The sequence below is a fragment of the Botryllus schlosseri genome, chromosome 4 (assembly GCF_051294905.1).
Source record: "Botryllus schlosseri isolate E-star chromosome 4, Bs_hap1, whole genome shotgun sequence".
In the NCBI taxonomy this organism is placed as follows: domain Eukaryota; kingdom Metazoa; phylum Chordata; class Ascidiacea; order Stolidobranchia; family Styelidae; genus Botryllus; species Botryllus schlosseri.
In genome coordinates, this window is record NC_137239.1 from 14929815 (window position 1) to 14954907 (window position 25093).

Genomic DNA, 25093 nt, shown 5'->3' on the forward strand with positions numbered 1-25093 from the left:
TCGAGTTAAAGATGATTATCTGCTAAACTATATAGATTGTATTCGGAAGGAAAGATTTTGATCATGCAATGAAATGCCGCGCTGTCTCCTTTGTAAGAGAACTATGATGGTTTCATGATACCAGGGGACTGCTGGCATGTTTGTGAAATTCGAGAGTGATTTAGGATGGCTCCAGATCCATGAGCAGAATGCAATTCATGTCTTCTCTGATACCAGTTTTATCAAATCTTGTGCTCAGGCAACCAGTGTTACGATTATCACAGGTCCCTTTGGCCATATGGACAGAGCTTTGTAACCCAAACGCAGTTTGCCTTGCAAATTACCAGTGTCCACACCTGTGTAAGACACTTAGACGCTACTTAATGGAGACTTGAGTGGTGTATGAAAATGCAGAGACAGTATGATATGATGATTCAACTTACAGAATCTTACTATGACATAGGGATAATGTATCGGTAAGTGATAACTAGGGCAAGTTTTTGCAACTTTTTTACAGCTTGCGGCAGCTTCCTAAATACTCGGAAGTTATGTAGAATGCTGTTTGAAGGAATCTTATAGTGCAACTTTTTTGCTGTTTTTCATGCAATTTTTTCGATTTTTCATGAAAGATTTTTTAATTTTTCACCCAACCAACTTTTTACTGGAAATATTTGGCAATTATGTCAGTGTTTTTTGAGAATGTTGGTGAAATACACTGCCAAATTCGACCAAAATACTGTAAATCAGCATTGAAGTAATGCTCTAACGGGTATTTCGAGAGCCGAGCCGGAAAGTTGACCTTGTGGTCTTTTAGTGCAACTTTTGTGAAAAATTAAATGCAACTTTTTACTGCAACTTTTGGGAAAAATTAATGCAACTTTTCACGGATTTACCTGCAACAAAAACTTGCCTACAGCAGCCTTGTCACCTGGCAGCTTTTTCAATGTCAATTTTGTAACCTGCTCGGTAGCCAGACATTGTACACTCGGGTGAAAGAAATGATAGATCAATACTAGATTGTTAAACTGTGATGCAGGCTCATGCAATGTCAACATAACGTTGTTTGCTCTACTGCTTTGCCATTGCAGACACATCGATGCATAGTTTCCTGAATTGATAAATAGTTGCCTGTGAGCTTTTGTGCATTTGAAAAGTTGTGAGGATAAGCAGCAGAATTGAATGCATTGATATTGTGAAAACTGATTGAAATTTTATCAACAGTCATTCATTGCGTGATAGTGGCAATTTCTGCTTGCGGAGGACATGTAGCTGTGTTTTCTGGTAATTTCTCTATGAATATGCAATGTTATTATATCTACCATCCTCAAATGACTTGTGTATTGTAAGATGCGCACTATAATATAGGCTATCAAATACTGCTGAGAAAGAAGTGGGAGCATTTCTGGTGTATCCTACTAAACTTGATGATTTCATGAAAACTCCCAGTGATCCATGTGAGCTACTTTGATGCATACGACATTTATAATACATAATGTTGTGAATGAAAACAATTACCATTTTATGTCCGTTTTGACACCCATTACTGCATTTAGTGCTAGCATGAGAAATTAGTTTCAAATACTCCGATACTCTCGGAAAGAGCATAGCCAGGATGGATCCAATGAATTCAAGCATCCAATTTCATGTCAATGGAAAGGAAAATGTTGGTGAGTGTCACACAACCGATATTTTTCAATTTTAACTGACAGAAAAAGGTATTATATCTTTGTGGAATACTCACACCTCACTGTAATGATCTTTTTATTACATTTCTTTACTTCAAATACGATTGTGAAAGTTTAAAAAATAGTACTTGTGTAATACATGTCAGAAGGGCCACTCAGCTATTTTCAACAATGGTCCAGTTACAAAAGATCAAGTTTGGTTTAGGTCCGTTATAACACTCATGAAATAATGTACAGTCATACAAATGTTATTTGATATAACTACATACAAAATCAGGTAAAGCAGTTGAAGCGATAAGCGAAATGGATTTTGTGTTCTGTTGATCACACCTTGTCGGAGAACTGGCCTTTTTTATATAATGGATTTGTTTTGTTGAAAAGCCAAGTAAATATACTGAGACAAACAAGGTCCGGATTCAACACTGAAAAGGTTCGTCAGTTGAGCAGTCATGCCATAATGAATGCATCATGACAATGGCAATATAATAGAGTGGTGCCATGCAAACATGTACAATTCCATATTTACAAACAGATTTGTTTGCCTCTGGTTTTATGTAGTGCATTTATTATGTTGAATCCATGGTGTGCAATAAATGTCCTCTTCCCTATTGTTACTGTGACGGTAATAACTGCCTTTTAATTCTACTAAATCCAGGTCTATGCTAGCACAATGTTCGAACATTGTTAAAAATGGATACGGAGTGGCTGGTCTGATACTGAGTTTGTTGGTCTGGCCTCACATGACTAATACATTATTCTAGAATCCAGAATTCTGAGGTCGCTTCTGTCTCAATATTCCTCTTAGAAGACTCCGTGTTTCTTTGGTCGGATTCTGTGTCAGTTATCGAAGTGCACAGATCTTTTGATGAGTGTACTATAGTCACTAATTGCCCGCCTCGACAAGACACCTCCAGATATAAGAAGTCTGAGGTTGTAAGACTCAAGGCTCTCAACCAGATACATATTGCCCACTAGCCAGTCATGGATGATAGTCTGCTACACGTTAAAGTAATACCATGAATGCCTAGTCAACTGCAAGTGGAATTTAGACATTCTCAACTAGAAGTTAAAAGTAATAGGTCAGAGTATTACTCAACCGGATTAATTTTTTCAGAATTACATTTTCTTATCATGATACTGTGGCGGTGTCACCCCATTGTTGTCACAATTTCTGTCACAACCGTGATCATAATGTATTTGAACATTGCATTTTACTTTACAAAGTCGAAACAGTGAATTTCAAGTAATTTGACACAAAAATATTGAAGTAGAAGTGAAGTGATGTAAGTAGACAATGATTGGTACTCTACTGGTATGTATTTAGTAGAAGGTGACAAATAATGAGACCCAGGTCCTATCATTATCCGCAGCCAAATTTATTCTTTTATTTTTGACGAACAACATATTTTCTTGGTATTTTAATCTTCTCATGCTTCATTTTCTCAGTGAGCAATGTCGAGCTGGGAGTCAGTTTAAATTCCTGGCTGCGTACAAGCGGAAGATTAACGGGAACAAAAGTAATGTGTGCCGAAGGAGGATGCGGCGCCTGTGTTGTCACTGTAACAAGGCCTATCCCTGGTACTTCCAGTTCAAAAACGTTTTCTGCTAACTCAGTGAGTTGAATATGCTTTTCCTACAAAGTATTGACTCGTGGTACTGGTTTGGAAAAAGTATTTTATAGACTGGCTGGAACAATATGACTTTGTGTTGCTGACTTTGTGTTGTAGATGTAAGTAGATATAAATACATGACGAGAAGTAAATAAATATATGAAAAACATTGAAATAAATATGTGTGTTTCGGTATGGAAATAAAGGAATATGAAAATATGAGCAATAGAAACATATTTGGTATGAATTGGAAAAGGTAGGAGAGATAAGAAGAATGGCAAAAACAAATTGTTGATTGGAATATGCCTTTTTTTACCAGTGTCTACTACCGCTGCTGTCTGTGGATGGATGTCAAATCACAACCACTGAGGGATTGATCGAAGATGGTGGTTCTTACAATGTTATTCAAGAACGGGTCGCACATTTTAATGCGACACAGTGTGGATATTGCACCCCTGGATTTGTCATGACAATGCATAGGTGAAAGCTGGTTTGCCCATTTTACCTAGTTCTATGCATAATAAACATTAAGAATATGTGGAATAAATAGTCACGTAAGTATATTCGAATTTCTTTGGCGGAAAAGGTTACTCTCTGTAATTTTCAGTGCCAATCTCCCTCGATTTATATGGTATTGGCTAATATAAATATTTTGCGTAATAAAGATTAATAATAGTTGAGTGGGAAATGTATGTATATCATACGGAGTTACGCCTGATGGCACGAAAGGATGATAAAATAAGTTATTTTTAATTTCATAGCATTTATGCTTGAGTTAACGATCCAATACGAAAAAACTAAAAATTGTAATAGGACCATATTATTGAACTTACTCATATGAATTATCTTTTATCATCGTATGCGACTCAAATTCAAGCCATAGCTCATATAAGTAATAGGCAAGAATAAATTTGTGTGGATATGAGATGCATGCAATGGCCAACACCCTTCTACAAACCACAATCATCCATAATGTGATAGTTTGTATATCAATACACATTTGTATAATAATATAAATGCACTCACCTTATCTTTTTACTTCCTTTAGCCTCCTGCAGCGCAACCCAAATCCGACCCAGGCTGAAATCGAGGAAGAATTTGACGGAAACCTTTGCCGGTGTACCGGTTATCGGCCGATCTTCGACGCGATGAAAAGCTTTGCATCCGATGCAGATCCAAAGCTGAAAAAAATCTGTCAGGATATTGAGGTTTGTGTGATTTCATGATTGGGACATCTCCAGTTTGTATTTACGAAAAAATTAATTGTTTAAAAAAGTTAGCTTGATGTCACTGTGTGTCGTAGTAAAATCAAATAGGGGTAATTTGAAATTTATATTGTGTATATTGTGTTCGACTGATGAATTTTGGTCAACCTTATCAACAGGACTTGAAGATCTGTCGAAAGGAATGCAAAGACTGGAGCGAGCATTGCTACAAGTCTTGTGGCAGATATGAGGCAGACGGGAGTGATCCACTGATGCACAAGCCTAAACTGGTAAATGTAAAATTAGTTTTTCAATGACTGACGCAAAGGGCTCAAATTTGAGCTTGACACTGACTGGAAGGATATGTGTCAAGCTGTCTTACTCAATTTTTTATCCTCCTGAAAGGGCTACCACATAACACCCCTCAAATTAATGCAGCACATAGGCATATTTTTAAAGTACACTCTGTAACTAAACCATTTCAATTTCTCGATTAAGGTAGTCTACTATTTCTGATGTCTGGAAATAGGCAGAAAAACCCAATTTTCCTTTTCCAGTCTCATTGCACTGTGAGCTTGAACTTTCTACAGTAATTATTTTTGAAGATACCCGGTAAGTATATGAAAACCACCTTAAACAACCAGGTCAAAGAAATTGACTGTAACGCACATCACATGTATGTCTACAAAGAAACCCCTGTTGCTTTTACACCCATTCAGTGAATTCCCAACTTCCATTGCTTAATCCGTGGATACTTACGCCAACAGAAAAGTGTATGCTAACAAAGTTAAGAACCACAGCGCTATTCAGTTAATGTTATACTGCTAGTCCCTATTACGAACTTCAATATTGAATGTTTATCTTCTACAGGACACATCATCAAATGCGCCCAAATCTCTAATTGTTCACTACAAAATTGGTGACGATACAGCCATGTGGATTCGACCTTTGACTCTCGCGGAGCTAATCCAGAAAGTCAAGGAGTTTGTGATGGATGGAAAAACAAACATCAGATACGTTGTGGGTAATACTAGCACTGGTAAGCTACTACCTATATATCGGTTTAAAAAAATGTGTTCCTCAGTGTTAGTATTGCACAAGGTTTTAAACTTGTAATACCCTAATAAAGAAAGTAACTATTGGTAGTAAATTGATACAGGATTTGTATATGATGGTATGCTATGACTATTCCATGGTATGTTATTATTTCACAATATTGTTTATTCTTGCATATTATTTGAAATCTCTGTTTTACCAGAGTCGTCTTCACTATATTTCAGGAGTCTACAAAAACGAAGGAAAGTTTGATGTCTACATCGATAGTAAGGAAGTCAAGGATTTATATGAAGTAAGAGAAATAATGATTTTGCAATACTGCATTGTCGAAATTGTGCTTGTGCGGACCGCGTGCCATTCAATATTAGTATTTTAGAAAAAGATATCTCAATAGGCCACAGTTCCACACCGCTGTTGTAAACCATTATTCAAAAAGATATGTGAAGAAGCAATATGTCAGTCTCTCTTTCAAACATTCATGTAGTAAAGCCAAGTCACCCGATTTTATATTTTGTATTAATAAAATCAGAAATTTCATGCTTGAGCATTTGAGATCAATACATCTGTTTCTTAACTATAAACACATATATTATCGAAAAATGTAGTATCTAAAACGTATGTCTTTTCTCTGCTTCAAAAATCGAGTGTCGTGAATATTAGAATACTGTACTTGCTATTATTATGCCAGAATGTAAAAACTCAAAAAGCATCTAATGAAAAAAATATAGGAAGCACAATTGCAATTTACATATATACAATGCTTTGGAGCATTATGATTTTGTTTTTATTGCAATTACAATTACAATAACTCTTGATGGCTCTAAATGTGGTGTGAGGATTTTGTGTGTTTTGGAAGTTTGTAAAAATCCTATTTCACTTTTTCCAGATAACAAATTCTGACAGTACTTTGACAGTCGGTGCAAATGTCTCACTAAATGATTTGATCCAGTCATGTCAAACCTACTCCAAACAATCAGAGATATTCGCTGCCATGGCGAAGCACATCAGGAAGGTAGCCAATGTGCCAGTGAGAAATGTAAGTTTTTTTACACTATGTCAGACATATTCTATGCCCCAAAACTGAATCGGTAAATAGTAAATTCAAAACATTATTCAAAATTATAATTTTTTCACCCAAATTATTTTCAGGTTGGATCGTGGACAGGGAATATCATGATAAAGAAACTGCATCGTGAATTTCCGTCTGATATTTTCACACTTTTCGCGGCTTTCAACGTGAAAATTGTAATCTACGATTGCATAACGGAGGACCAAATCGATTACAATCTCACCGGCGACAATAACTTTATGGATCTGGACTTGACAGGAAAGGTAATGGCAGGCTGTTTTTTTCCCAAAACTTGCTGAAGCTATCACTTGCTGAGTAATGGCGGCATTTGTTTGTGACAGGTGATTTTGGCTTGCAAGATTCCCAAAATGACCCCACCAGCTGGCGGTAAATTTAAGGCGCTGAGCTATAAAATTATGCCGCGATCACAGGTGAGTTTTTTGTGTCTTACATCCGAAATGTACTGATCGATCTGCATATTATTCATTTTTGGAATATTTGATGGGTCCTTTGCTATTATGTGTACCTGAAGCAGAATATTAAATTTAGGAATGTGGCATTGATATGTTCTCACTGAAATCCGTGATTTTACAATTGTTCCATGTCAAACATGCTCAAATTAAGGGAAAGGAACTTAAGGATTCATATATGACTTGTTATTACATTATTTGCTCACGTCTAAAACCCGTTTTTCTGAAAGTGTCTGATACTGTGTTGTAGGCTACAACGAGGATAGATTTTTCAATCATCATTATTTCCCAGATTGAATCCATAGTGTCAAGTTCCACACTATCAATACATGGAGTAATAATTTGTTCAATTGTAGTTTTCTTTCTACCAGAATGCCCATGCCTATGTGAATGCAGCATTCTCGGCATCTGTAACAGACGGTGTCATTCATGGCGCGACTATTTCAATGGGCGGTATCAGCAAGGACTTTGTGTGCGCGGTTAAAACCGAAAAATATCTCGAAGGCAAAAATGTAAACTTGGAACAAACATTGTCAGGTAGAATTTTTGGGTAATATTTAGGTTAAAGGCAAAAGGTTGATACCAAAATGGTAGCATGCAACAACTACTCTTACTGGGGGCAAAGGTATCTGAAGGCCTTACGAATTTGTATCGTCTCCTAGTCAATATTGCTACCATACGTTTTCTTCTTTCTCTGACGTGACGAATACAAGACTGTCCATCTATCCCCGTCCATCGTGCAATATTCAGCAAAGTTACGTTCAATGCACTGTGTTTTGCCCATGTTATATTGGATAGTATCTCAAATTTTACACTTGATTTGGTATTACAGAAGCTCTAGAGGTGTTTAACGATGAAGTTGTACCGGTATCGTACAGTGCCGTCGAAACATCACCAGAATACAGAAAATCGGCTGCAGTAGGAATCTTTTACAAGGTAATCAATCTATATTCCGCAGGACCATCGTATCATGAAACAGTTCAATAAGGCTTGCATTAGTACAAAACTTGAATGTATGACCGACCAATTGGATATCTATTTTTTCTCTAGTTTTATCTGTATCTCTGCGACATGTTGCCTGCCGATATCGCTTCGACGATAGATACGTTGGAACGTCCGGTTACAAGCTCCACGCGGACATACGATTCAGATGCGAGCATGTTCCCTGTCACGGAACCCATTCCAAAGTTGTCAGCTATCAAACAGGTTAGGACAGGAACCTTGGTTCAAAATTTTTTTGAAGGATTCAACTCCATTTTGTGTGGCAATTCGCCTGTCTTTTCATTGGATGCTCGAAGTATTACATTACTACTGCAGAGTTGACCAGATCATACCACTCATCAGAGATGGCCAATTAACTTGCTCAATATTATTATGAAATCGTTTGCCAACATGACGATATGTACCATGAACCAAATCCTATCCCCTTCAAAAAATACAAACATTCCTGAAAGATTAGTAAGAATGATGCTTACACCTTGTCTATTTGCACATATTTACATGCTCTAGTGTCGTTATGAATATGACACGTTATGTTGACAGGCTTCTGGAGAGGCGAAATACATCTCGGATTTTACAAACGACACCAACGAGCTATTTGCATCGTACGTTATGGCCGAGTATGGAAACGCGGATATTGAAGACATCAACTCATCTCAGGCTGAAAGCATGCCGGGTTTTCACAGTGTTATCACAGGTGAGACATATACAATGTAGTTGACAATGATTACTTCTACTTTTTCGAAATAGCCAGGTAGGATTTGTGAATACTTAGGCCTACTCTTGTGGTCTTCATTTTAAGTGACTTTCACTTTTGCTCCAGTAGGATTTGTGGGTAAATCAATGTGATTTGTATCATTTTTATGGCTTAAATTGTATTCGCAATCAATTGATGTAGAGCCGGTATAACGTGAGTCTAATACAGCTTGAATTTTGCATATTTGACATTTTGCCTGAACTCATACTATATTACCCATATACGGTACTAGAGTCCACCGTAGCCAAGGGACTAGCATGATGTAGCTGGATTTATACTGATAGAGCAATAATAAATCAGCGGTGGCGTATTATGTTGTACTGTGAAAATTATATTTTTCAAATTCCTCACACAATTCACTCTAACTTGCACTGATAAAAATCATAAATTTACATTGTTTAATCGCGCACAGCTGCTGATCTTCCAACTGGGGTCCAAAACACATTCGCTCGACCACCATTCGGACCGCAGCCGATACTGGTCGATGGACATACAGACTTTGCGGGTCAACCCGTAGCCATTGTGCTAGCAGGTGAGATGAATAAATGAAGGTTAATAGGTTTATCTATTATTATCCTACGATAGTTTATGTTTTGCCTGTAGAGAATACCAATGCGAAACTCTTACCCCTGCTTGGTCACTTGCTGTGTAGGCATACATGTATTTCTCAATCATATATGCTTTCCATTACTGGATTTCTTTATGTATCTCAACAGTTACGAATTCTGTATCCTGCTCTAGCTGTCTTACATTATACAGTCACGGCAAAAAATATGATTACATTCAGCTGGCATAAAAAACATTTTATGTACAATCTGGAATGGTGTTTTAGCTCACTTCGTCCAACAAATTATTTGCATCACAAAGACACGTAATTTTGAGGCATAAGTGTTCTGCGTATCATATTTAGTCAGTGTAGAGATATTTATGTCTGCTTTGTAGAAGTATAACCAAGGAAATCAATTATCTAAGCAGGCGTGTTTAGCAAACCGATTCTTTCCGTCATGTCATCAATTTCCCCTTAAGACTCTCAATTCCACGCGGAGCAAATCGCCAAAGCCGTCAAGGTGACATACAAGAATATTGGGCATGCCGTCTGTGATCTTGCCGAAGCGATCACGCGTAAAATGTTTTATGAAGGTGGAGATGAGTTTCAACGGGGAAATGCGGATGAGGCTTACAATGACGCAAAGTTCAAGGTGTTCTTTTCTGTCTTTCATCTTTGATTCTGACAAGCTGTAGGTCCATGGCAACATGACTCACATGAAAGCAGACCAAATAACTGTTATTGAATCTTGGCTCTTACCTATGGTTAGCAAAATATGACTCTTAATAATATGCCATGTTTTTAGTGGTCTGTTGACATATGTGCATGTGAAACTTTAACATGCGACGGTTGAGCATGCGGGTTAAAGTTAGGTTTGGGTTGTGTTGGTGTTGGGTTTGGATTAGGGTTAGGGTTGGAATTGGCTTTGTGGAAAGGGGTTAGTTTTAGGCTAAGAAAGTCACATCCTCAAATGCCATATGCCCCGATATTCGGGCTACCGATTTTTGCATGTAAACTCTCTTTTTTGCTTCATGGTATGTGATGGATGTTTACATCAGTGGCATAAATTTGCTTATCTAAATGGAACCAGACTATGTCTGTAACATCACTAATGGTCTAGAATCTCACCCAATAAAAGTTGTTAGTTATAGTTGACAAGTTGAACATGACGACAGTGTGTGATATGCCAACTATGTTTGGCAGTTTGGGAAAATGTAGCTGTTAGTCAAAAATGCCATGTATTGTTTGACACCTTGAGATCACACAAATAAATTTCTTTGTGCCCTAGTGTCCTGATTATAATTTGTTTTTGTCATTATCTGACTATTATTTATATAATCATATAACAGCACAGAATTGAACAGCATAATTCTTCATTGAAGAAATTTGCAAATTAGGCACTTGAGAGATGGCTGGGGTTTTTGTCAAGCTCTAACATAACGAGATCAAATTTGTCCATAATTCCCTAACGTTGAAACATATCATTTTCCCGAAAATTGCTCACCCTGATCATCCAAATATTTTCCAAACCTTCCAATTACCATAGAATTGCATTCCTCCCGATTTTGAGTAGCAGGGTGCTAACTATGGCACTAGAAATACTTACTTTCATACCAACTCGCAGTTAAATTCATTTGCGTTAAAATTTGGTATTGTTCATTTTGTTAGATTTCTGGGAGAGCCAAGCTCGGTGCGCAATATCACGTTTACATGGAGCCGCAGGTTTCAAAAGCCATCCCGACCGAGGACGGCTTTGATTTGAGAACAGCCAGTCAGTGGCAGGACCAGGTCCAACAAAATTGCGCCTATATTGTGGGATTTGACAACAACAGGTGGGACTCTACATGGCAATCTAAATATACCAAACAACATAAGTACTCCAACGGAAACAAATTCTGGACTATTGTTTCTTGTTAACCCAGAAAATGCAAGAAGTTTATGACATGGGACAACTATTGGTTCCATGCATACAACTATTTTAATATATCAAGATACAGATGGCAATGACATTTTAAATTGTGACATGAATCTGTCAAGAAACTTAGTTTCAATACTGACAAAATGTGATGAGCAAATAATCACCTTTATCAAAGTCAATCGTACAAGTAGAAGAAGCAGTATGTAAAAAACGAACCCCCTCCATTAATATGGGATGAAAGTGAAATATCCTATTCAAAATTAACCACCGCCTATTCAGAGCAGCGTTACTCATCCTTTGGTGAAAGTGTAGTCTCAATCCTAATATGCTATTGCCTGGTTGCAGTCACATGATTGGTTGCGCACAGCAAGCGACCGGTTAGGTAGCTATTCTATACCGTGTTTGTGCTTGAGATGAAGTTTTAATTTAAAATCTGCATTTGTGTGCAATGTGCATTGTACACATCAATTTTTGTGGATATAGTAATTTGGGTCTTGGCTATGTTAGATGCGTTTGCTCTGTAAGTGGTTGGTACTCTACACGCGAAAAATTCGGTGAAATATCGAGTGTTATATAGTCGTATTGCGGTACCTAAAACTGACATCAAGGTAAAAAATTCATCTAGTCTACATATACCGGCTTATTTCATTGCAGTATCAGTGACAGTTGATTTTACTTGTGTAGATTGCAATACTTGCTATGATTATGTGAACTTTACCATAAGCACAAGAGCAGAATAGAGTACCTTGTTAAGCTTTTATCGTTGCTATGTGCAAACAATCATGTGACCAAAATCCTGCAAACAGCCGATTGAACCATGTCAGGTACTGTTTTATATGTCTATATGTGAAAAACAGATCTCTTTATATTATAATACCTCACAGCTTTTCTGTTAAGAATGGATATTAACTTATGTATATTTTATCCCAGATTAAGGGCTGAATTGATGTATTATTTTACCTAAAACTGGTCTCATGTGTTCTGTGCAGGGTGAACGTGCGCACTGGCAGAGTTGGCGGGGCTTATGGTGGTAAAGGAATGGCAAGTTGGCTCTCCTCTGCAATCACACTGGTTTCAAGCTATATAACGGGTATGCTGCTGTTTGGTAAAAGTCATGACTTGTGGTACATTTTTCTGTAATTAACTTTCCGCTCATCTTAACGTGTCGTGTGCTTCAGATTAATTCTAGTTTTTGCTTGTCTTGCATTTTGAGCAAATTCTGTTCAGGATAGAAATTATAACAAGTTAGGATAATAGTATTTTTACATCGCTTGGATTTATGCAATTCAGATTTCACAGGAAAAGCTTCCGTATACTTGAAGTCACTGTGGTACAATTTAGCTGCATTATATGCTTCCTTTGCTTGGATGAGTTGCCAAAGTCTTCATAATAGTTTCTTTCTCCAAAAGTTTACATTCACACGCTTGTCCTGTTTCACGCAAGTTTAAAGAGATGTGTAATAAAATTTCAATCAATTGTAGAAGCACTCTTACTCTATAGGGAAAGTAGATATTCTCGCAGTATGTTGGAGTTTAAATTTAGGTGATATTTTCAGCATTTCCCAATCAAATGAGATTTTGGTGGATGAGATGTCACACATTTGTGGAGTCACAATGTGATGGCCACCTCTATTATACAAAATCTGTTAATTGATGCTAATCGCTGTTTGATTCGTAAAAATAACCAGTTTTGGGTCTGAAATGATCTATAATGTTATCTGCAATTGGTGCAATAAATTTTATGTGTTCTCTTATTTTAGGACGCCCCGTCCGGTTTCATGCCACATTGGAACAGTGCATGGAGACGTTCGGAAGACGTTCCGAATACATTATGGACTACAAAGTTGGTGGGTCAATGTTACAGAATGTCTCCTATAGTAAAGTGTTTAGACAGTATTTACCTCAGCGATTATGTTGACTGCACGGCGACTAGCTGACAATTCTTCCAGGTGTTGATGGAGATGGACTGTTACAAGCAATGGAAGTGAATTACTACTGCAATATTGGCTCTACTCCAAATTCTGCCGAGTATGGAAAAGGATCATTGACCAGGTTTTCCGACAGTGGTGAGTACATTTTTGTGTAAGTCTGTGTTGAAATTAGGAGTCTTTAGACTTCTCCAATACTTGGGGTTGCCGCAGCATATAAGTGCCCAGTAGCCCACTACTCAGAGATCCACACGCCCTTCCAGCCCCGACCCAACCATTTATTTGAGCTTGTGACTGGCATTGGTTTTGTAGGCCTGGAGCTAGGTTCCTGGGAGACAGCCAGTGAAAATCTAACCTTAATCTTACACTTTGCGGGTCCAGGGGTGCAACAACCAAGGTACGGTTGCAGTCCTTATTGAAATAGCAAGGACATAAGTCCCAATCACAGAACGAATGTCGAAATTTGAAGTCGGGTATAGCCACTGTCTGTATATACAGGCTTTGTTTAATTTATCATCTTCATATTTCATACAGTTATTAAATCCTTTTCTATGTTTCGAGAACTGTGAGTATACAATCGTTGTTGTTCCTTAACGACTGGCTGTGAATCTGTGATAGGTCTGAGCAATTAAACCGAAGATTCTGTTTTTTGTTGCAGGATACTATTGCCCTAACTGGAAATTAACTGCGAAAAATGTCCGTACCAATATGCCTGGTACTGCCGCATGTAGAGGTCCTCAGTGAGTATGCGACCAATTCAATTCAGATTTTGACCGCAACTAGAGATGAGTGATTTGAATTTGAATTGGAGTCACTTTTTCTGAATCTTGCACTCGGAAAAATCACTGAGTCCAGTCTTGTTACAGAAAAACTTGCCGGATTCCCGTCTTGCTCAAATATCAAATCCAAATTCCCGGCATATAGTATGTTTTTCGCGTATAGTTAACAATTAATAGCACAATGGCTTGCGAAAATGTAACGGGTTAACTATTGTCAGCAGTCAGCACCACCATTTTTCCTCTATCTACAAGCCAATAATGCTGAGGGAAGCTGCTGATACCAATGTTTTAATATTTTCCACCCGCTCAAGATTGATGCGGAACAATCAAAGGCCATAAATTCTGCAATTGGCAAACACTTGTTGGATAATCCCGCCTGTGCGAAAAATTATCGAGACGACAGATTTCGCATACTCGGAAAGGGTCGCTCACACTTTCATTTGTGTGCCTTGGAGTCGACTTTTATCAAAATACACCAGCCAAGGCTGTGTCAACAAAAAGAGTTCGTGTATCATCTAAAAATAGTAGATTGCACGCTCTCGTATTCGACATTTCGTGCTGGTGACGTCATATTTTGTGTTACGATCGTTGATATACGCTGTTCTTTCGAATTCTCTACTAGTTGCTGACGATTACCCCTGACGAGTGTCAGCCGAAAATATTCGGGTTCATTTCAATATGAATATACTATTCAATTGTATATTGAAGTTCTGTACCTCAAAGAAGCTATTCCTATATTTGTATACAAGAGTTGAAATATCGACCTTCATCTTGTTGCCGCATATAATATACGCCCAAGCTGTTACGTTACATCTGACGAATGCAGGTCAACTCAAACGTCAATGTTTATGGAGATGGTTCTCGAACATGTCGCAAGGGTCGTGAAGCAGGATCCTATGATCGTCAAGCAGAAGAATCTTTACAAATCCGGGCAAGTCGACCTTTACGGGACCACTTTGACCAACTTCAAGCTACGGGACATATCGCAAAGTATGATAGGTTGTTCTTGGCAGCTAAACATGATTTTATGTGTGGTGTTACACGAAGTGTTGTATTCGTAACAGAGATGGTCATATTATTCACTCGAGTTTAAATAGAAGTCATGGCAGCAATTTCATAGTAGTAGTAGCAATTCCGAGTCATTCAAGATCAAAATTAAGTAGCAGGACAAATTAAAGGGGTGTAAAGTATTCGAGGAAGTCATTTTAATAAGCAAAATTAATGTTGTTGGGGTGTCGCATGACTCCAGTAGTCAATCTTTTACCATCCAATACTTTTGAAAACCAAGATACATCTTCACCACTAACGCAAAATGACCAGTTTTCTATACCTATATTCAAATCTGGGCTGTACAGTATAAACAATCTGTGAATGCAAACTGTGAATCCATATTTCCGAACTGTCAGATAGAGAGAGAGAATCTTTATTCGTATACATTACATATCAACATTACACTACAAAAATGTAACAGTGAAATGCGATATGCAAGGTAGACGGGAGGCTCGATACGGCAAAGTCTTCAGAGCCGGGCCACTCAGGACAGGAGCAATATTCAGTCGATAACTAATGAATAAAAAATAAATAGAAAACTTAACTATGAAACAGAAAAGAAAAACAAGACCCAGTATCATGCAACTATTCAAAATTCAATTTAGCGGTAGTTAGAGATAGGAGAATAAAAACATTGTATTTTAAATGCACAAGAGTCTAAATTACGGAGATGAGGTGGCAGCTTATTCCAAATATTGACACCAATAAAACTGATTGAATTTTGCACTGGACTGTCAGAATGGGAGAGGTAAATAATGACATGAGAGAGAGAGAGAGATATCAATTTTCTTTTTTTCTGCATCTGTTGATGTTCTTTGACGATGGAGACGCATGCTTGATGTATCAGCATCGATACCTAGAATAGGATGTTAAGCTGGTTTCGGCAACATGCAATGTGTGGCAATAAAAGCAATACCATGCACTGGCTATCAGAATATTTTGTGTGTCAATCACAGTACAAAACTAATACCGTCGACATGAAGATTATTTTTTCTTGTACATTCTGTTTTAACCCACAATGTGAGTGATAAATTTCTGCCAAAATTCGCTCTGCTGGTAATAAATCAACTTATGTAACGGTAGAAATGTGACTCAACTCAAAACAATTGAATCCATACTCGACTAAATTAGGATTGCTTTGATTTATTTTTCCAACCATGCATGCAACCAGTAAAAACCATCACATCTGTTATCGCAGCTCTTCTCGCTAATGCCGGTGCCGCGGAAAGGCAAAGTAAGGTGGACGCCTTCAATAAAGAAAATAAATTCAAAAAAAGAGGACTTGGATTTGTGCCGATCAAGTTTCTGTGAGTTTTTAAAATACGGTATATAATTGAATTTGAAGTATGTGATTAGATATTTAGTATTTTCTAAAATAATTTTTAACACACACAAATGCGGTGTCAGTGATTCGTGTGGAATTATATATGATCAGTTATTTAACACAAATAATCATAAATTTACCACGATATCAGTCCATAAATTATTTGTTGTAAACTTGTAATATATATATCTTATTTATATTAGGCTTTTCGAAGTACAGAACTTGCTGCAGTTTTGTTTATATTGTATCATATCCAGAGATGCCCTGTAATGGAGGGCTTTGAATGTTTTATAAGAACTGGTAGCTCAGTGGGTTGTTGCTGCTTTCATTCCATCCAGCGATGTTTTTATTTAGTGTACTTTGGACGATAATTTACTTTCTGTTTCCTTTTAACTTTTGAATTTCATTGCCAGGACAGCATCTTGCAGAGCCTATCCTATATAGATGTGTTATTTTGTATGGTAATCAATCACATCCACTGTACAACATATGCTGTGCACTGAACTGCTTGAGAGTAGATCTTCGACTGCTACCCGCTACCCATTATACTAGTCGAATTTTTCATTGATATTTAACTCTATATCATGGATTATATTGCTCCCCTTTTTCTTCATGTATACAAACATCCATCTCTCTAGAGTTGCATGGGACGGGTTTTGCTTCGGCGCTCAAGTCAGCATCTTTGCATCTGATGGAAGTGTGGTTTTAACAACCGGCGCTATCGATGTTGGGCAAGGCGTCAGTACGAAAGTAAGTTGAGTAATGAGAAGACGGTGAATTTAGACTAATTGAAGAAAAAATTATAGTGAAGCAGGGGTACCACTTGAGCCGATGGGGATATAAAGCTGGGCAAAATCGGTACCTTAGTGATTCGATCTCAAGTATTCGACTTTACAGATATGTGATTTCAACTAACGTGTGTAGCTTGGTACTAAGCTCTTGATGCTGTGATATGACCAGTCGTGGGTTCAAGGCTTTCACGTTTGGGAGATAGTATAGAAACTATAATTCTTCTTTATAAAATTCGGCAGTCGTTACTCGACTCAAATCAATACATAAATTACTGTATTTGAATTCGAATGACTCTGATAAAGTTTTTCATATGAACAAGTGGATTTAGCAGTTTTTCTGGCGGGCTGAACTTATTAATGCTCGAAAATAAAGTCCTTTGAATGGTACTCGACTGAGAGAATTAATAAACCAGTTACGGATGTTGCGTCTCGGAATTTCATTGGTAACATGCTACATCGTAGGATGAATCATCTGTATGAATGGCATCCTACATATCACAACATAGGATTAGTCATCTTTGTGGTCAACTTGGCCTGTAAAATGCATGCGGACATTTCCAAATTTGATTTTTTTTACTTGTTAGAACTTAGTTAAAGCACAAAGTCTCTTAAAATGAAAGAAACATGCTTTCTTGTAATTTTATTGTACATTTTTACCAACTACTTGAGTGTGACCGACATATCGGTCTGCCAATTGTTGGCGAAATATATCTGTCTGTCAAATAACGTCATCATTTCATCCATGACCCTCTTTTTTGCCTTCCAGCTCATCCAAGTTGCGGCGTACGTCCTAGGTGTACCAATGGACTTGATCAGAATTTCGGAAACCACAAACTACTCTTCCGCAAACAGCGGCCCGTCTGCTGGTAGCATCACTTCCGAGATGTGTTCCAAGGTATGTATAGAGTTAGTCTGTGACTATGTGCTTATGATTTTTCAGAGCACTCGAGTCCGTTTACGTACTTGCACCAACTCGAGTGGTTTTGATTTCATACTCTTGCCAATAGCCTACTGATACAAACATATTGCTGCTTAGAGATGTTTTATTGGAGTCTTGCAGAAATCCATTTTGTCCGATAATATACATAGCCGCTAATAAAGAATAACTTCAAGATGAGCTGCTAGATAGAAACGACTAGGCTGTACAGCATACGTCATGTGTTCATTAATCGCAATTTCGGTGCCATATATGTTGCAATCATACCCAAAGGGTTCATGGAAAGCGCTACCATCTTCACATTCGCCACCACCTATCTTAATGGAAATGAATTTTCGACAGTCATTCGTATCAAATCGACAGTGCGAATTTGTCCTGACTTGGACCCTATATCCAATGACCAGGAACGCAGAACGCCGAGTCCAATACTACGCTTTGAAATCATTATAGTCTTTATAATTTCTTCATAAATAGTATGATGTTATTTTTTTGCTGTTTATCACGAGCTTACAGTTGACATTTGCAGAAGACGATAAGTGAGCCAAATTTAAACTGAAACCCAAAGGAGGTCCGCAATGACAAAAAACTTGAGAACCACTGCACTAGAGAAAGTAGTGCAAGTAGACAAATTACTTCCTTAAGATGTTATGTTTTAGATCGCTTATACTTGACAGTTTCAACTTTTACAGGAAAAAGCTATGCCTTGAATATCTACTTTCTTACATACTTGGAAATCGCTACTTCTAATTATTACAGTAACAACGATGGATACTTTGACCAACCCTAACTTGTCAGACTTGGACAACTAGAAAATTTTGAGCTTTCTCAAATTAGATTACTGGCATTTCGTTCTAATTTAGCGACATTAGACAACTAGAATTATCTAGTTGTCCAAGTCTGCACTCTGTAGTCATTTATGAGGATGACGTCCGGCAGTATAAAATTCAACAAGCTAATTGTGCATCCAAACTATTCGGTGAAGCCCCATAATCGAATATTTTCCTAGGGAGTGCTGGAATGTTGCAATACGTTAAAAGCGCGTATCGACGCAGCGACGGAGAAGCTTCAGCTTTCAGACGACACCACCTGGCAAGAGAAAGTCGCAAAGTGTTTTTCGGAAGGTGTCGATCTGACAGCACACTATTGGTAAGTGAAATCGTTGATATGTCCTCCTCTTTCGCAGGTACTTATTCGAATATTGTTTAACCCGTTCCTTTTCACCTTTTACTTGGGTACGTTTTAGTCTTCACTTCTGATGGCCTACCTTCACGAACTTCAAAATGCTCATTGTTGTCTTTGTATTCTCAGTAATATTTACCTTATCCTATTATATATATTATTAGAATTAATATCTATTTACTCATTTATTCTGTTTTACTCAGGCCGCAGCTGACTTGGTGCTTTCATATCCCTTTTTGACTGCAGCTATGTGGCCATTTCCCAGTAGTTTCTATTATTTAAGATCTACTGTATTTAATGTGATAACAAAATAAACGAATTCAAGTCTATTTTTTAATTAATCAATCAATTGATCGATTACTTTAGGAATAACCAAGTATACAAAGCATTAATCCCATTTAAATGGTCAAGTCGTCTTGAGGCCAAGTCGCCTTGGATTGCCGAAGTGCTGTTAATCCGATCGAGTTTACATGGTCATATTTGTCGCAGCTCGAGTGATACACAGCACTGCGGGATTCAGCTCGGGAATAGGTTACGACAGTTGAAGCATCCTGAAATACTTTTATGCAAGTCTAGAATTGCCCAATACACCTTGTATATTTATTCTTTGTGATAGTGCGCTGGGAAGTTAAATTGTTGGCCATCCTCACTTCACAAGTTGTGACGCTGAACAAATAAGTCCACGTGTATATTAGAAAAGCAGTATTATGTACTGATAGAGCTTTCATTTTCACACAGTTGAAATACGTACCGGTTTCATGAAATATGAACATGAAATGTAGGTATATAGCGGTGGGCTGGATTCGATTTCAAGTACTGGTACTGCTCAAGTCGTCTCCAAGCGACTCTGCGGAACGGATTGAACTCAAGACGGATTGAAGCCGTCTGCCTATTTTCTCTTTTTCAAAAACGAGAGAGTCGGAAGACAAGTCAGCTTCGAAGCTGACCCAAACGGCCATGTAAATGGGCTTATTGCTTTCGGTGGTTTGATTCAAATTTTTTGTCAATCGGTTTTCTCGCAAATATCATATTTTCAGGCAGTTCTGTTATGGAAAGTCATTGGTAGTAACCGGTAATGTTAACCTGGTCGTTGATCCCATCAAATTTAATGAGATGGTTCTATAGAATTGGTGCAAACCAGCTGAATCCGACCCCTGATTCTAACCACTTTTCTACAGCAGACCCGGTGACTAATTTAACCACCACTGATCTTTGCTATGGCATGGAAATATTTCAGAAATAGGAAGGGACATTGTTGCGAAATACTTGCGACTTTTTGACACTAACAAGTCCCTATGTTTCTGTTGTACTATTCACGAAATCTTATATTTTGTTCAACTATTTAGGGTTTACCCATTGGAAAGTACCACGAAACGCTACAATGTGTGTGGCGCTGCGCTGTCCGAAGTGGAAATGGACATAGTGACTGGCGAATATGCATTGAAGAGAGTTGATCTGCTCTACGATTGCGGAAAGAGGTTTTCTGGAATAGTTAATCGGCAATAAATAGTTATTGTTTCAATTTGGACTGAATCGCTGTCTTTCGCTTGATAGCCCTTACTTTAATGATTACAAAAGGTTTAAGTATTGTTATAACTAATATTCTTTTATTGTGTTGCTATTGTGTACCGACAGTGTAAATCCCGAAATTGATATTGGGCAAGCAGAAGGAGCGTTCATGTTTGGCGTGGGATATTACACAAGTGAAAAGCTCATCTTCAATCCAGAAAACGGACAATTATTGACACACAATACATGGGAGTACAAACCTCCAGCCAGTAAGGTGAGACTTCGTCAATTAGCTGGTGTGGATTGTGCCGCGATAAATTCCTACCGTTGTCTCTTTCAATCCTTGTATACTGCCACAATCAGGCCATGGCACTTGGCGGACAATACTACTTGTAATAAAAACTATCATGACCGATGATTTTTGATATTAGGTAGTGGCGGCACTCTTTTCCATCTGTCTGCACTCTAATTGACTTTTATTAAGATCCACCAACCTCGATTGTGTCAGCAAAAAGAATTTTTTCCCAAGCTAAAAATTGACCACTATAGCTTTGCTACATATCGTATTAGTTTTATGATGTCATAATTAGATGCATGTAATGTAGTTAGATGGAAGTTTTTGAAATTCCTTATTCGCTGACGATTGCCCCTGAAGAGTGTCAGCTCGAGAAGCTTCGGGTATTAATATATTTACGTTATGAATATATTATTAAAGTAGCCTGGTTAAGTAATTCAATTTTACTTCTTTCATGCAACAAATCTGATATGGTATACTTGGAGAGTTATAGCCTAATTCATTGACAAACACTTATCGACTTTGTTGATGTACTCCAGTGCAAATTAATTGCCATGGATGAAGGTATATTTGGACAGGTGATTTCGGACAGGACTAAATACGGGTGTGAGGGAATTATTTTGAGGTATGGTATCTGTAGGAATCCCTGGTCCCTATGCACAATGTCACTGAAGTGAATAATAGATACATATTGAAATAAAACCTAATATTTTTGTCTGACACTAGTCACGAGTTATCGTCAGTAACTAGTAGGGAATTTGAAGACCTGCTTGGTGGTACAGAACTTCAATATACAATTGAATAGCACATTCATATTGAAATGAGCTCGAATATTTTTTGCTGACACTCGTCAGGGGTAGACCTAACGAAATCGTCAGCAACTAATACAGAATTGGAAAGAACATTGTATATCAACAACCGTATCACGAAATATGACGTCACCAGCATGCTAATTCGAGTAATAGAGGCGAACAGATGGCTTAAGCTCAATTTTCTATTTTTAGATTATGCACAAACTCCTTTAGTCGGCATAAACTAGGTTGACGGATTTCGATGAAAGTCGACTCCAAAGTACAGAAATCAAAGAATGAACGGCCTTCCCGGTGATGCGAAATCTCCCTTATATCTAATATTCCGCGCAAATAGGATTATTCATTAAATGTCTGCCGAGGGCAGATGTCATGGTAGTTGCCCGTTCTGATTAAAGCTTCAAGGGATGAATCAAGGACTACCTTTTCTTCGAGCATGATGCACGTGTTCTAATAAATCTAGGGTGATGCGATTGGTAGTACACAATGTTCTCTACGAATCGCTGACAAATACCCATGAGGAGTGTCCCAGACATCGAAACTATTCAGGGTTATTGCAATGTGAATATAATGTGTAATTCTATTTTGAAGTTCTGTACCTTCAAGACTCTTTTCAATCGTACTCAACTACCAACTAGGGCTAGTATTGTGGGAAAAGCTAACTTGTGTTAGGTGTTAGGCCAGTTTGTTTTACCAATGAGATTAGAGCTAAGGACAAGGCCAGGGTGTATGTCTGATTAAAAGACTACTCCGAGAGGCTTCGACAACCTCTAGTATTATATCTTGTGGTGTCTTTCAATGAATACAAATATCAATAAAGGACTAACTGATTTTCTAAAACAGCGCAGTGCCCAATTTTATTTAAATGATAGGTATATCAGTAACATTACCCTTGCGCTTTGATCCCTACTTATTATATCATTATAATGTACCTCTATCAAAATTTACATCCGCCCTAATTTACTGGGAACCTGTATATTTCATGTACAATTTCATGAACCTTCGTAACTTGCATCTGAATAAGACTAACTTAAATCAGACATTCCCGCTGAAGTCTTTCTAAAGTAATTTAAGTTAAATAGCTGGTTCGTGGTACGGAACTTGACAATAGCTTTCAATACAACAACCATTGTATTAAAATATTTATTGAACTCGAAAAGTCTTCGAAGTCAATAATTATTTTATTACAGTGGATGTTGTATTGAAAGCTTATTCATGTAATTTATATTTTACCACAAAGAATAGGTTTCCTTTGGAAGTCATCAAGGATAGACATGTGAAGCTAACTACAATACATAATATGGCAATATACTCTCACAGCGAATGAGAGCTTTTACCTGTATCTCATCAGAATTTGTACACATGAATGATTTGCTTTTTATACATACTACTTAACTTTGCAAAGGCTATCGCTGACGATATTCATCTGCCATTTCTCACAGGACATTCCAACGGAATGGAACATCACCTTTCTGAAGAATGACAATGAGGAAAATACAAGTCTTAGCTCCAAGGCAGTTGGAGAACCACCTTTACTTCTCTCATCGTCCGTTGTTTTTGCGATAAAGCGTTGTATCGAAAGCTTCAGGAATGATGGCGTTTATTTTGCCATAGGTTGGATGCTTTCTATTTCTACATCGCCTGCAACATATGAATGAACGTATGAATGTGATCGAGCTCGTTGAATCTCACATGCAGAATTCCCGTACGAAAAACCTTAGTAAATTATACTACGGTGAATGTAGTTCTAAAAGCAACATTGGATAGATTTACATCATGGTTAGGAGTAATATTGTCATACCCAGGATGACAGGACGATACGCATACTCCATATCGTGGTAACATAATGTCATTTCCTAAATCAAACCTGTTTTCATCATCATTAGTCATACTGCGTCAGTCGCGAAGAAACGAATTGTAATTTTAATATCTGAAACCGCCGATTGAATGACAGATTGTGATGCCTCGTCCCAATACCCTTCATCAGGATACTTACTTGTAACTTCTCAGATCATTTGTCTTTCACATCCACATATCTCTTTAGCATACCTCAAAAACCTACTTACCTCTACATGTAATTTAGAAGTTCACAGCAATACTTCGGCTTGTACTTTGTTACCTGTAGAACTACTTTGATCATATCTGCACTCGGGCCATAAGGATAGATGGCCAGCATTATGGAATTTAGTATCTTTAGTACGTAATGAACTAACATTATGTGCTCCATGATGCGATAGGTATTTTGGGGAGTAGATTGGATAGTTGAATTATCTTGTTCAACATATTATACTTTTCTTGTAATATGCTGACTTGCTCTTTGGCAGCAACAAATTTTATTCCGCTCTAGGAGGTAATCTAGAATAGCATGTTGAAAGGCGATTAATTGACCTTCAGAGTTCTTACAATTTCCGTTTGTTTTGTTTGGTTTTGGTCTGCAACACTGCAATTTGTACTAATTGTCGGGAGGCATCTGAACTCACAAAATTAAATAGAGTGGTTAATGTATGAATGGCTATGGTTAATGAAACTTATCAGATCTACTACACACTACACACTCTGACTGTAGTACCAATATCTCCTTTGTGAACTGTGCTTCTTTTGTCTGTACCATATAAGTGTTCTTACTAATATTTCGTTTCCTTTTCAGACATGCCGGCGAGCGTTGACAACGTGCAACAGCTATGCAATGTCAAGATATCGGATTATAGAATCTAAACTTTATCATATTATTTACCCTGGATTTTTCATAATTAACTCAATCATTTAATCATAGCAATGACATCGAGTTTCCTGTTCCTGCAATTCAAGTGTTTGATTTTTACCTGATGAAATATAACCCTAGTTTCAATTGAGTTGCAGTCATTTTCCTTAGCAACGCCTTTCTGAGCAGTACGTTTCAACAGTCGTTGCGAAACCATTAAATCCCAGGCAACATTAATCCTTGACTCACGTTATCTACGTATGGTGTGTTCCTGCGGTTACCAGTGAATTCAGCATTTGGTGAATTCGGAACATGGCGGCCCCTGATCCGAATCCTAACCTACCCTTATGCTAACCTCTAATCATCACCTAAATCTAACTCCAAATCCCTAACTTCAATCCTAAACCTAATCCAATGATATATGTACATTATATATATGTATATATATCATTGACCTAATCCATAGCCGGAATTCATTAATACATACAAACTAGGGA

At 37.6% G+C, this 25093-nt stretch overlaps 2 protein-coding genes across 2 annotated transcripts in view; one reads left to right on the forward strand and one right to left on the reverse strand.

The window, feature by feature from the left end:
• Positions 1-47: 47 nt before the first annotated feature.
• On the forward strand, positions 48-24747 carry LOC145438177 (uncharacterized). Its single transcript, XM_080315538.1, has 30 exons — positions 48-1646; positions 3111-3277; positions 3594-3754; positions 4323-4482; positions 4659-4769; positions 5350-5518; positions 5760-5827; positions 6422-6571; positions 6685-6867; positions 6946-7035; positions 7446-7611; positions 7907-8010; positions 8125-8280; positions 8617-8770; positions 9243-9362; positions 9857-10029; positions 11046-11209; positions 12285-12385; positions 13055-13141; positions 13244-13360; positions 13881-13962; positions 14828-14991; positions 16250-16358; positions 17014-17125; positions 17933-18061; positions 19110-19249; positions 20629-20760; positions 20918-21065; positions 23338-23509; positions 24543-24747. Exons 1-30 carry the CDS (start codon positions 1592-1594, stop codon positions 24608-24610), a joined length of 3912 nt encoding a protein of 1303 aa, XP_080171664.1. The 5' UTR covers positions 48-1591; the 3' UTR covers positions 24611-24747.
• The window catches only part of LOC145438203 (uncharacterized), a 38685-nt gene continuing 28576 nt past the window's right edge, over positions 14985-25093 (reverse strand). The window contains exon 7 of the mRNA XM_080315589.1: positions 14985-15907. Within this exon, the coding sequence (XP_080171715.1) occupies positions 15786-15907 (122 nt within the window). The 3' untranslated portion in view covers positions 14985-15785. The remainder of the gene's footprint in view (positions 15908-25093) is intronic.

Coding starts and splice junctions, on each gene's coding strand:
- LOC145438177 (XM_080315538.1), top strand. CDS start 1,592: ATGGATCCAATGAATTCAAGCATCCAATTTCATGTCAATGGAAAGGAA. Junction 6,868..6,945: donor ATCTGGACTTGACAGGAAAG/GTAATGGCAGGC, acceptor TGTTTGTGACAG/GTGATTTTGGCTTGCAAGAT. Junction 13,361..13,880: donor GACCAGGTTTTCCGACAGTG/GTGAGTACATTT, acceptor TTTTTGTTGCAG/GATACTATTGCCCTAACTGG.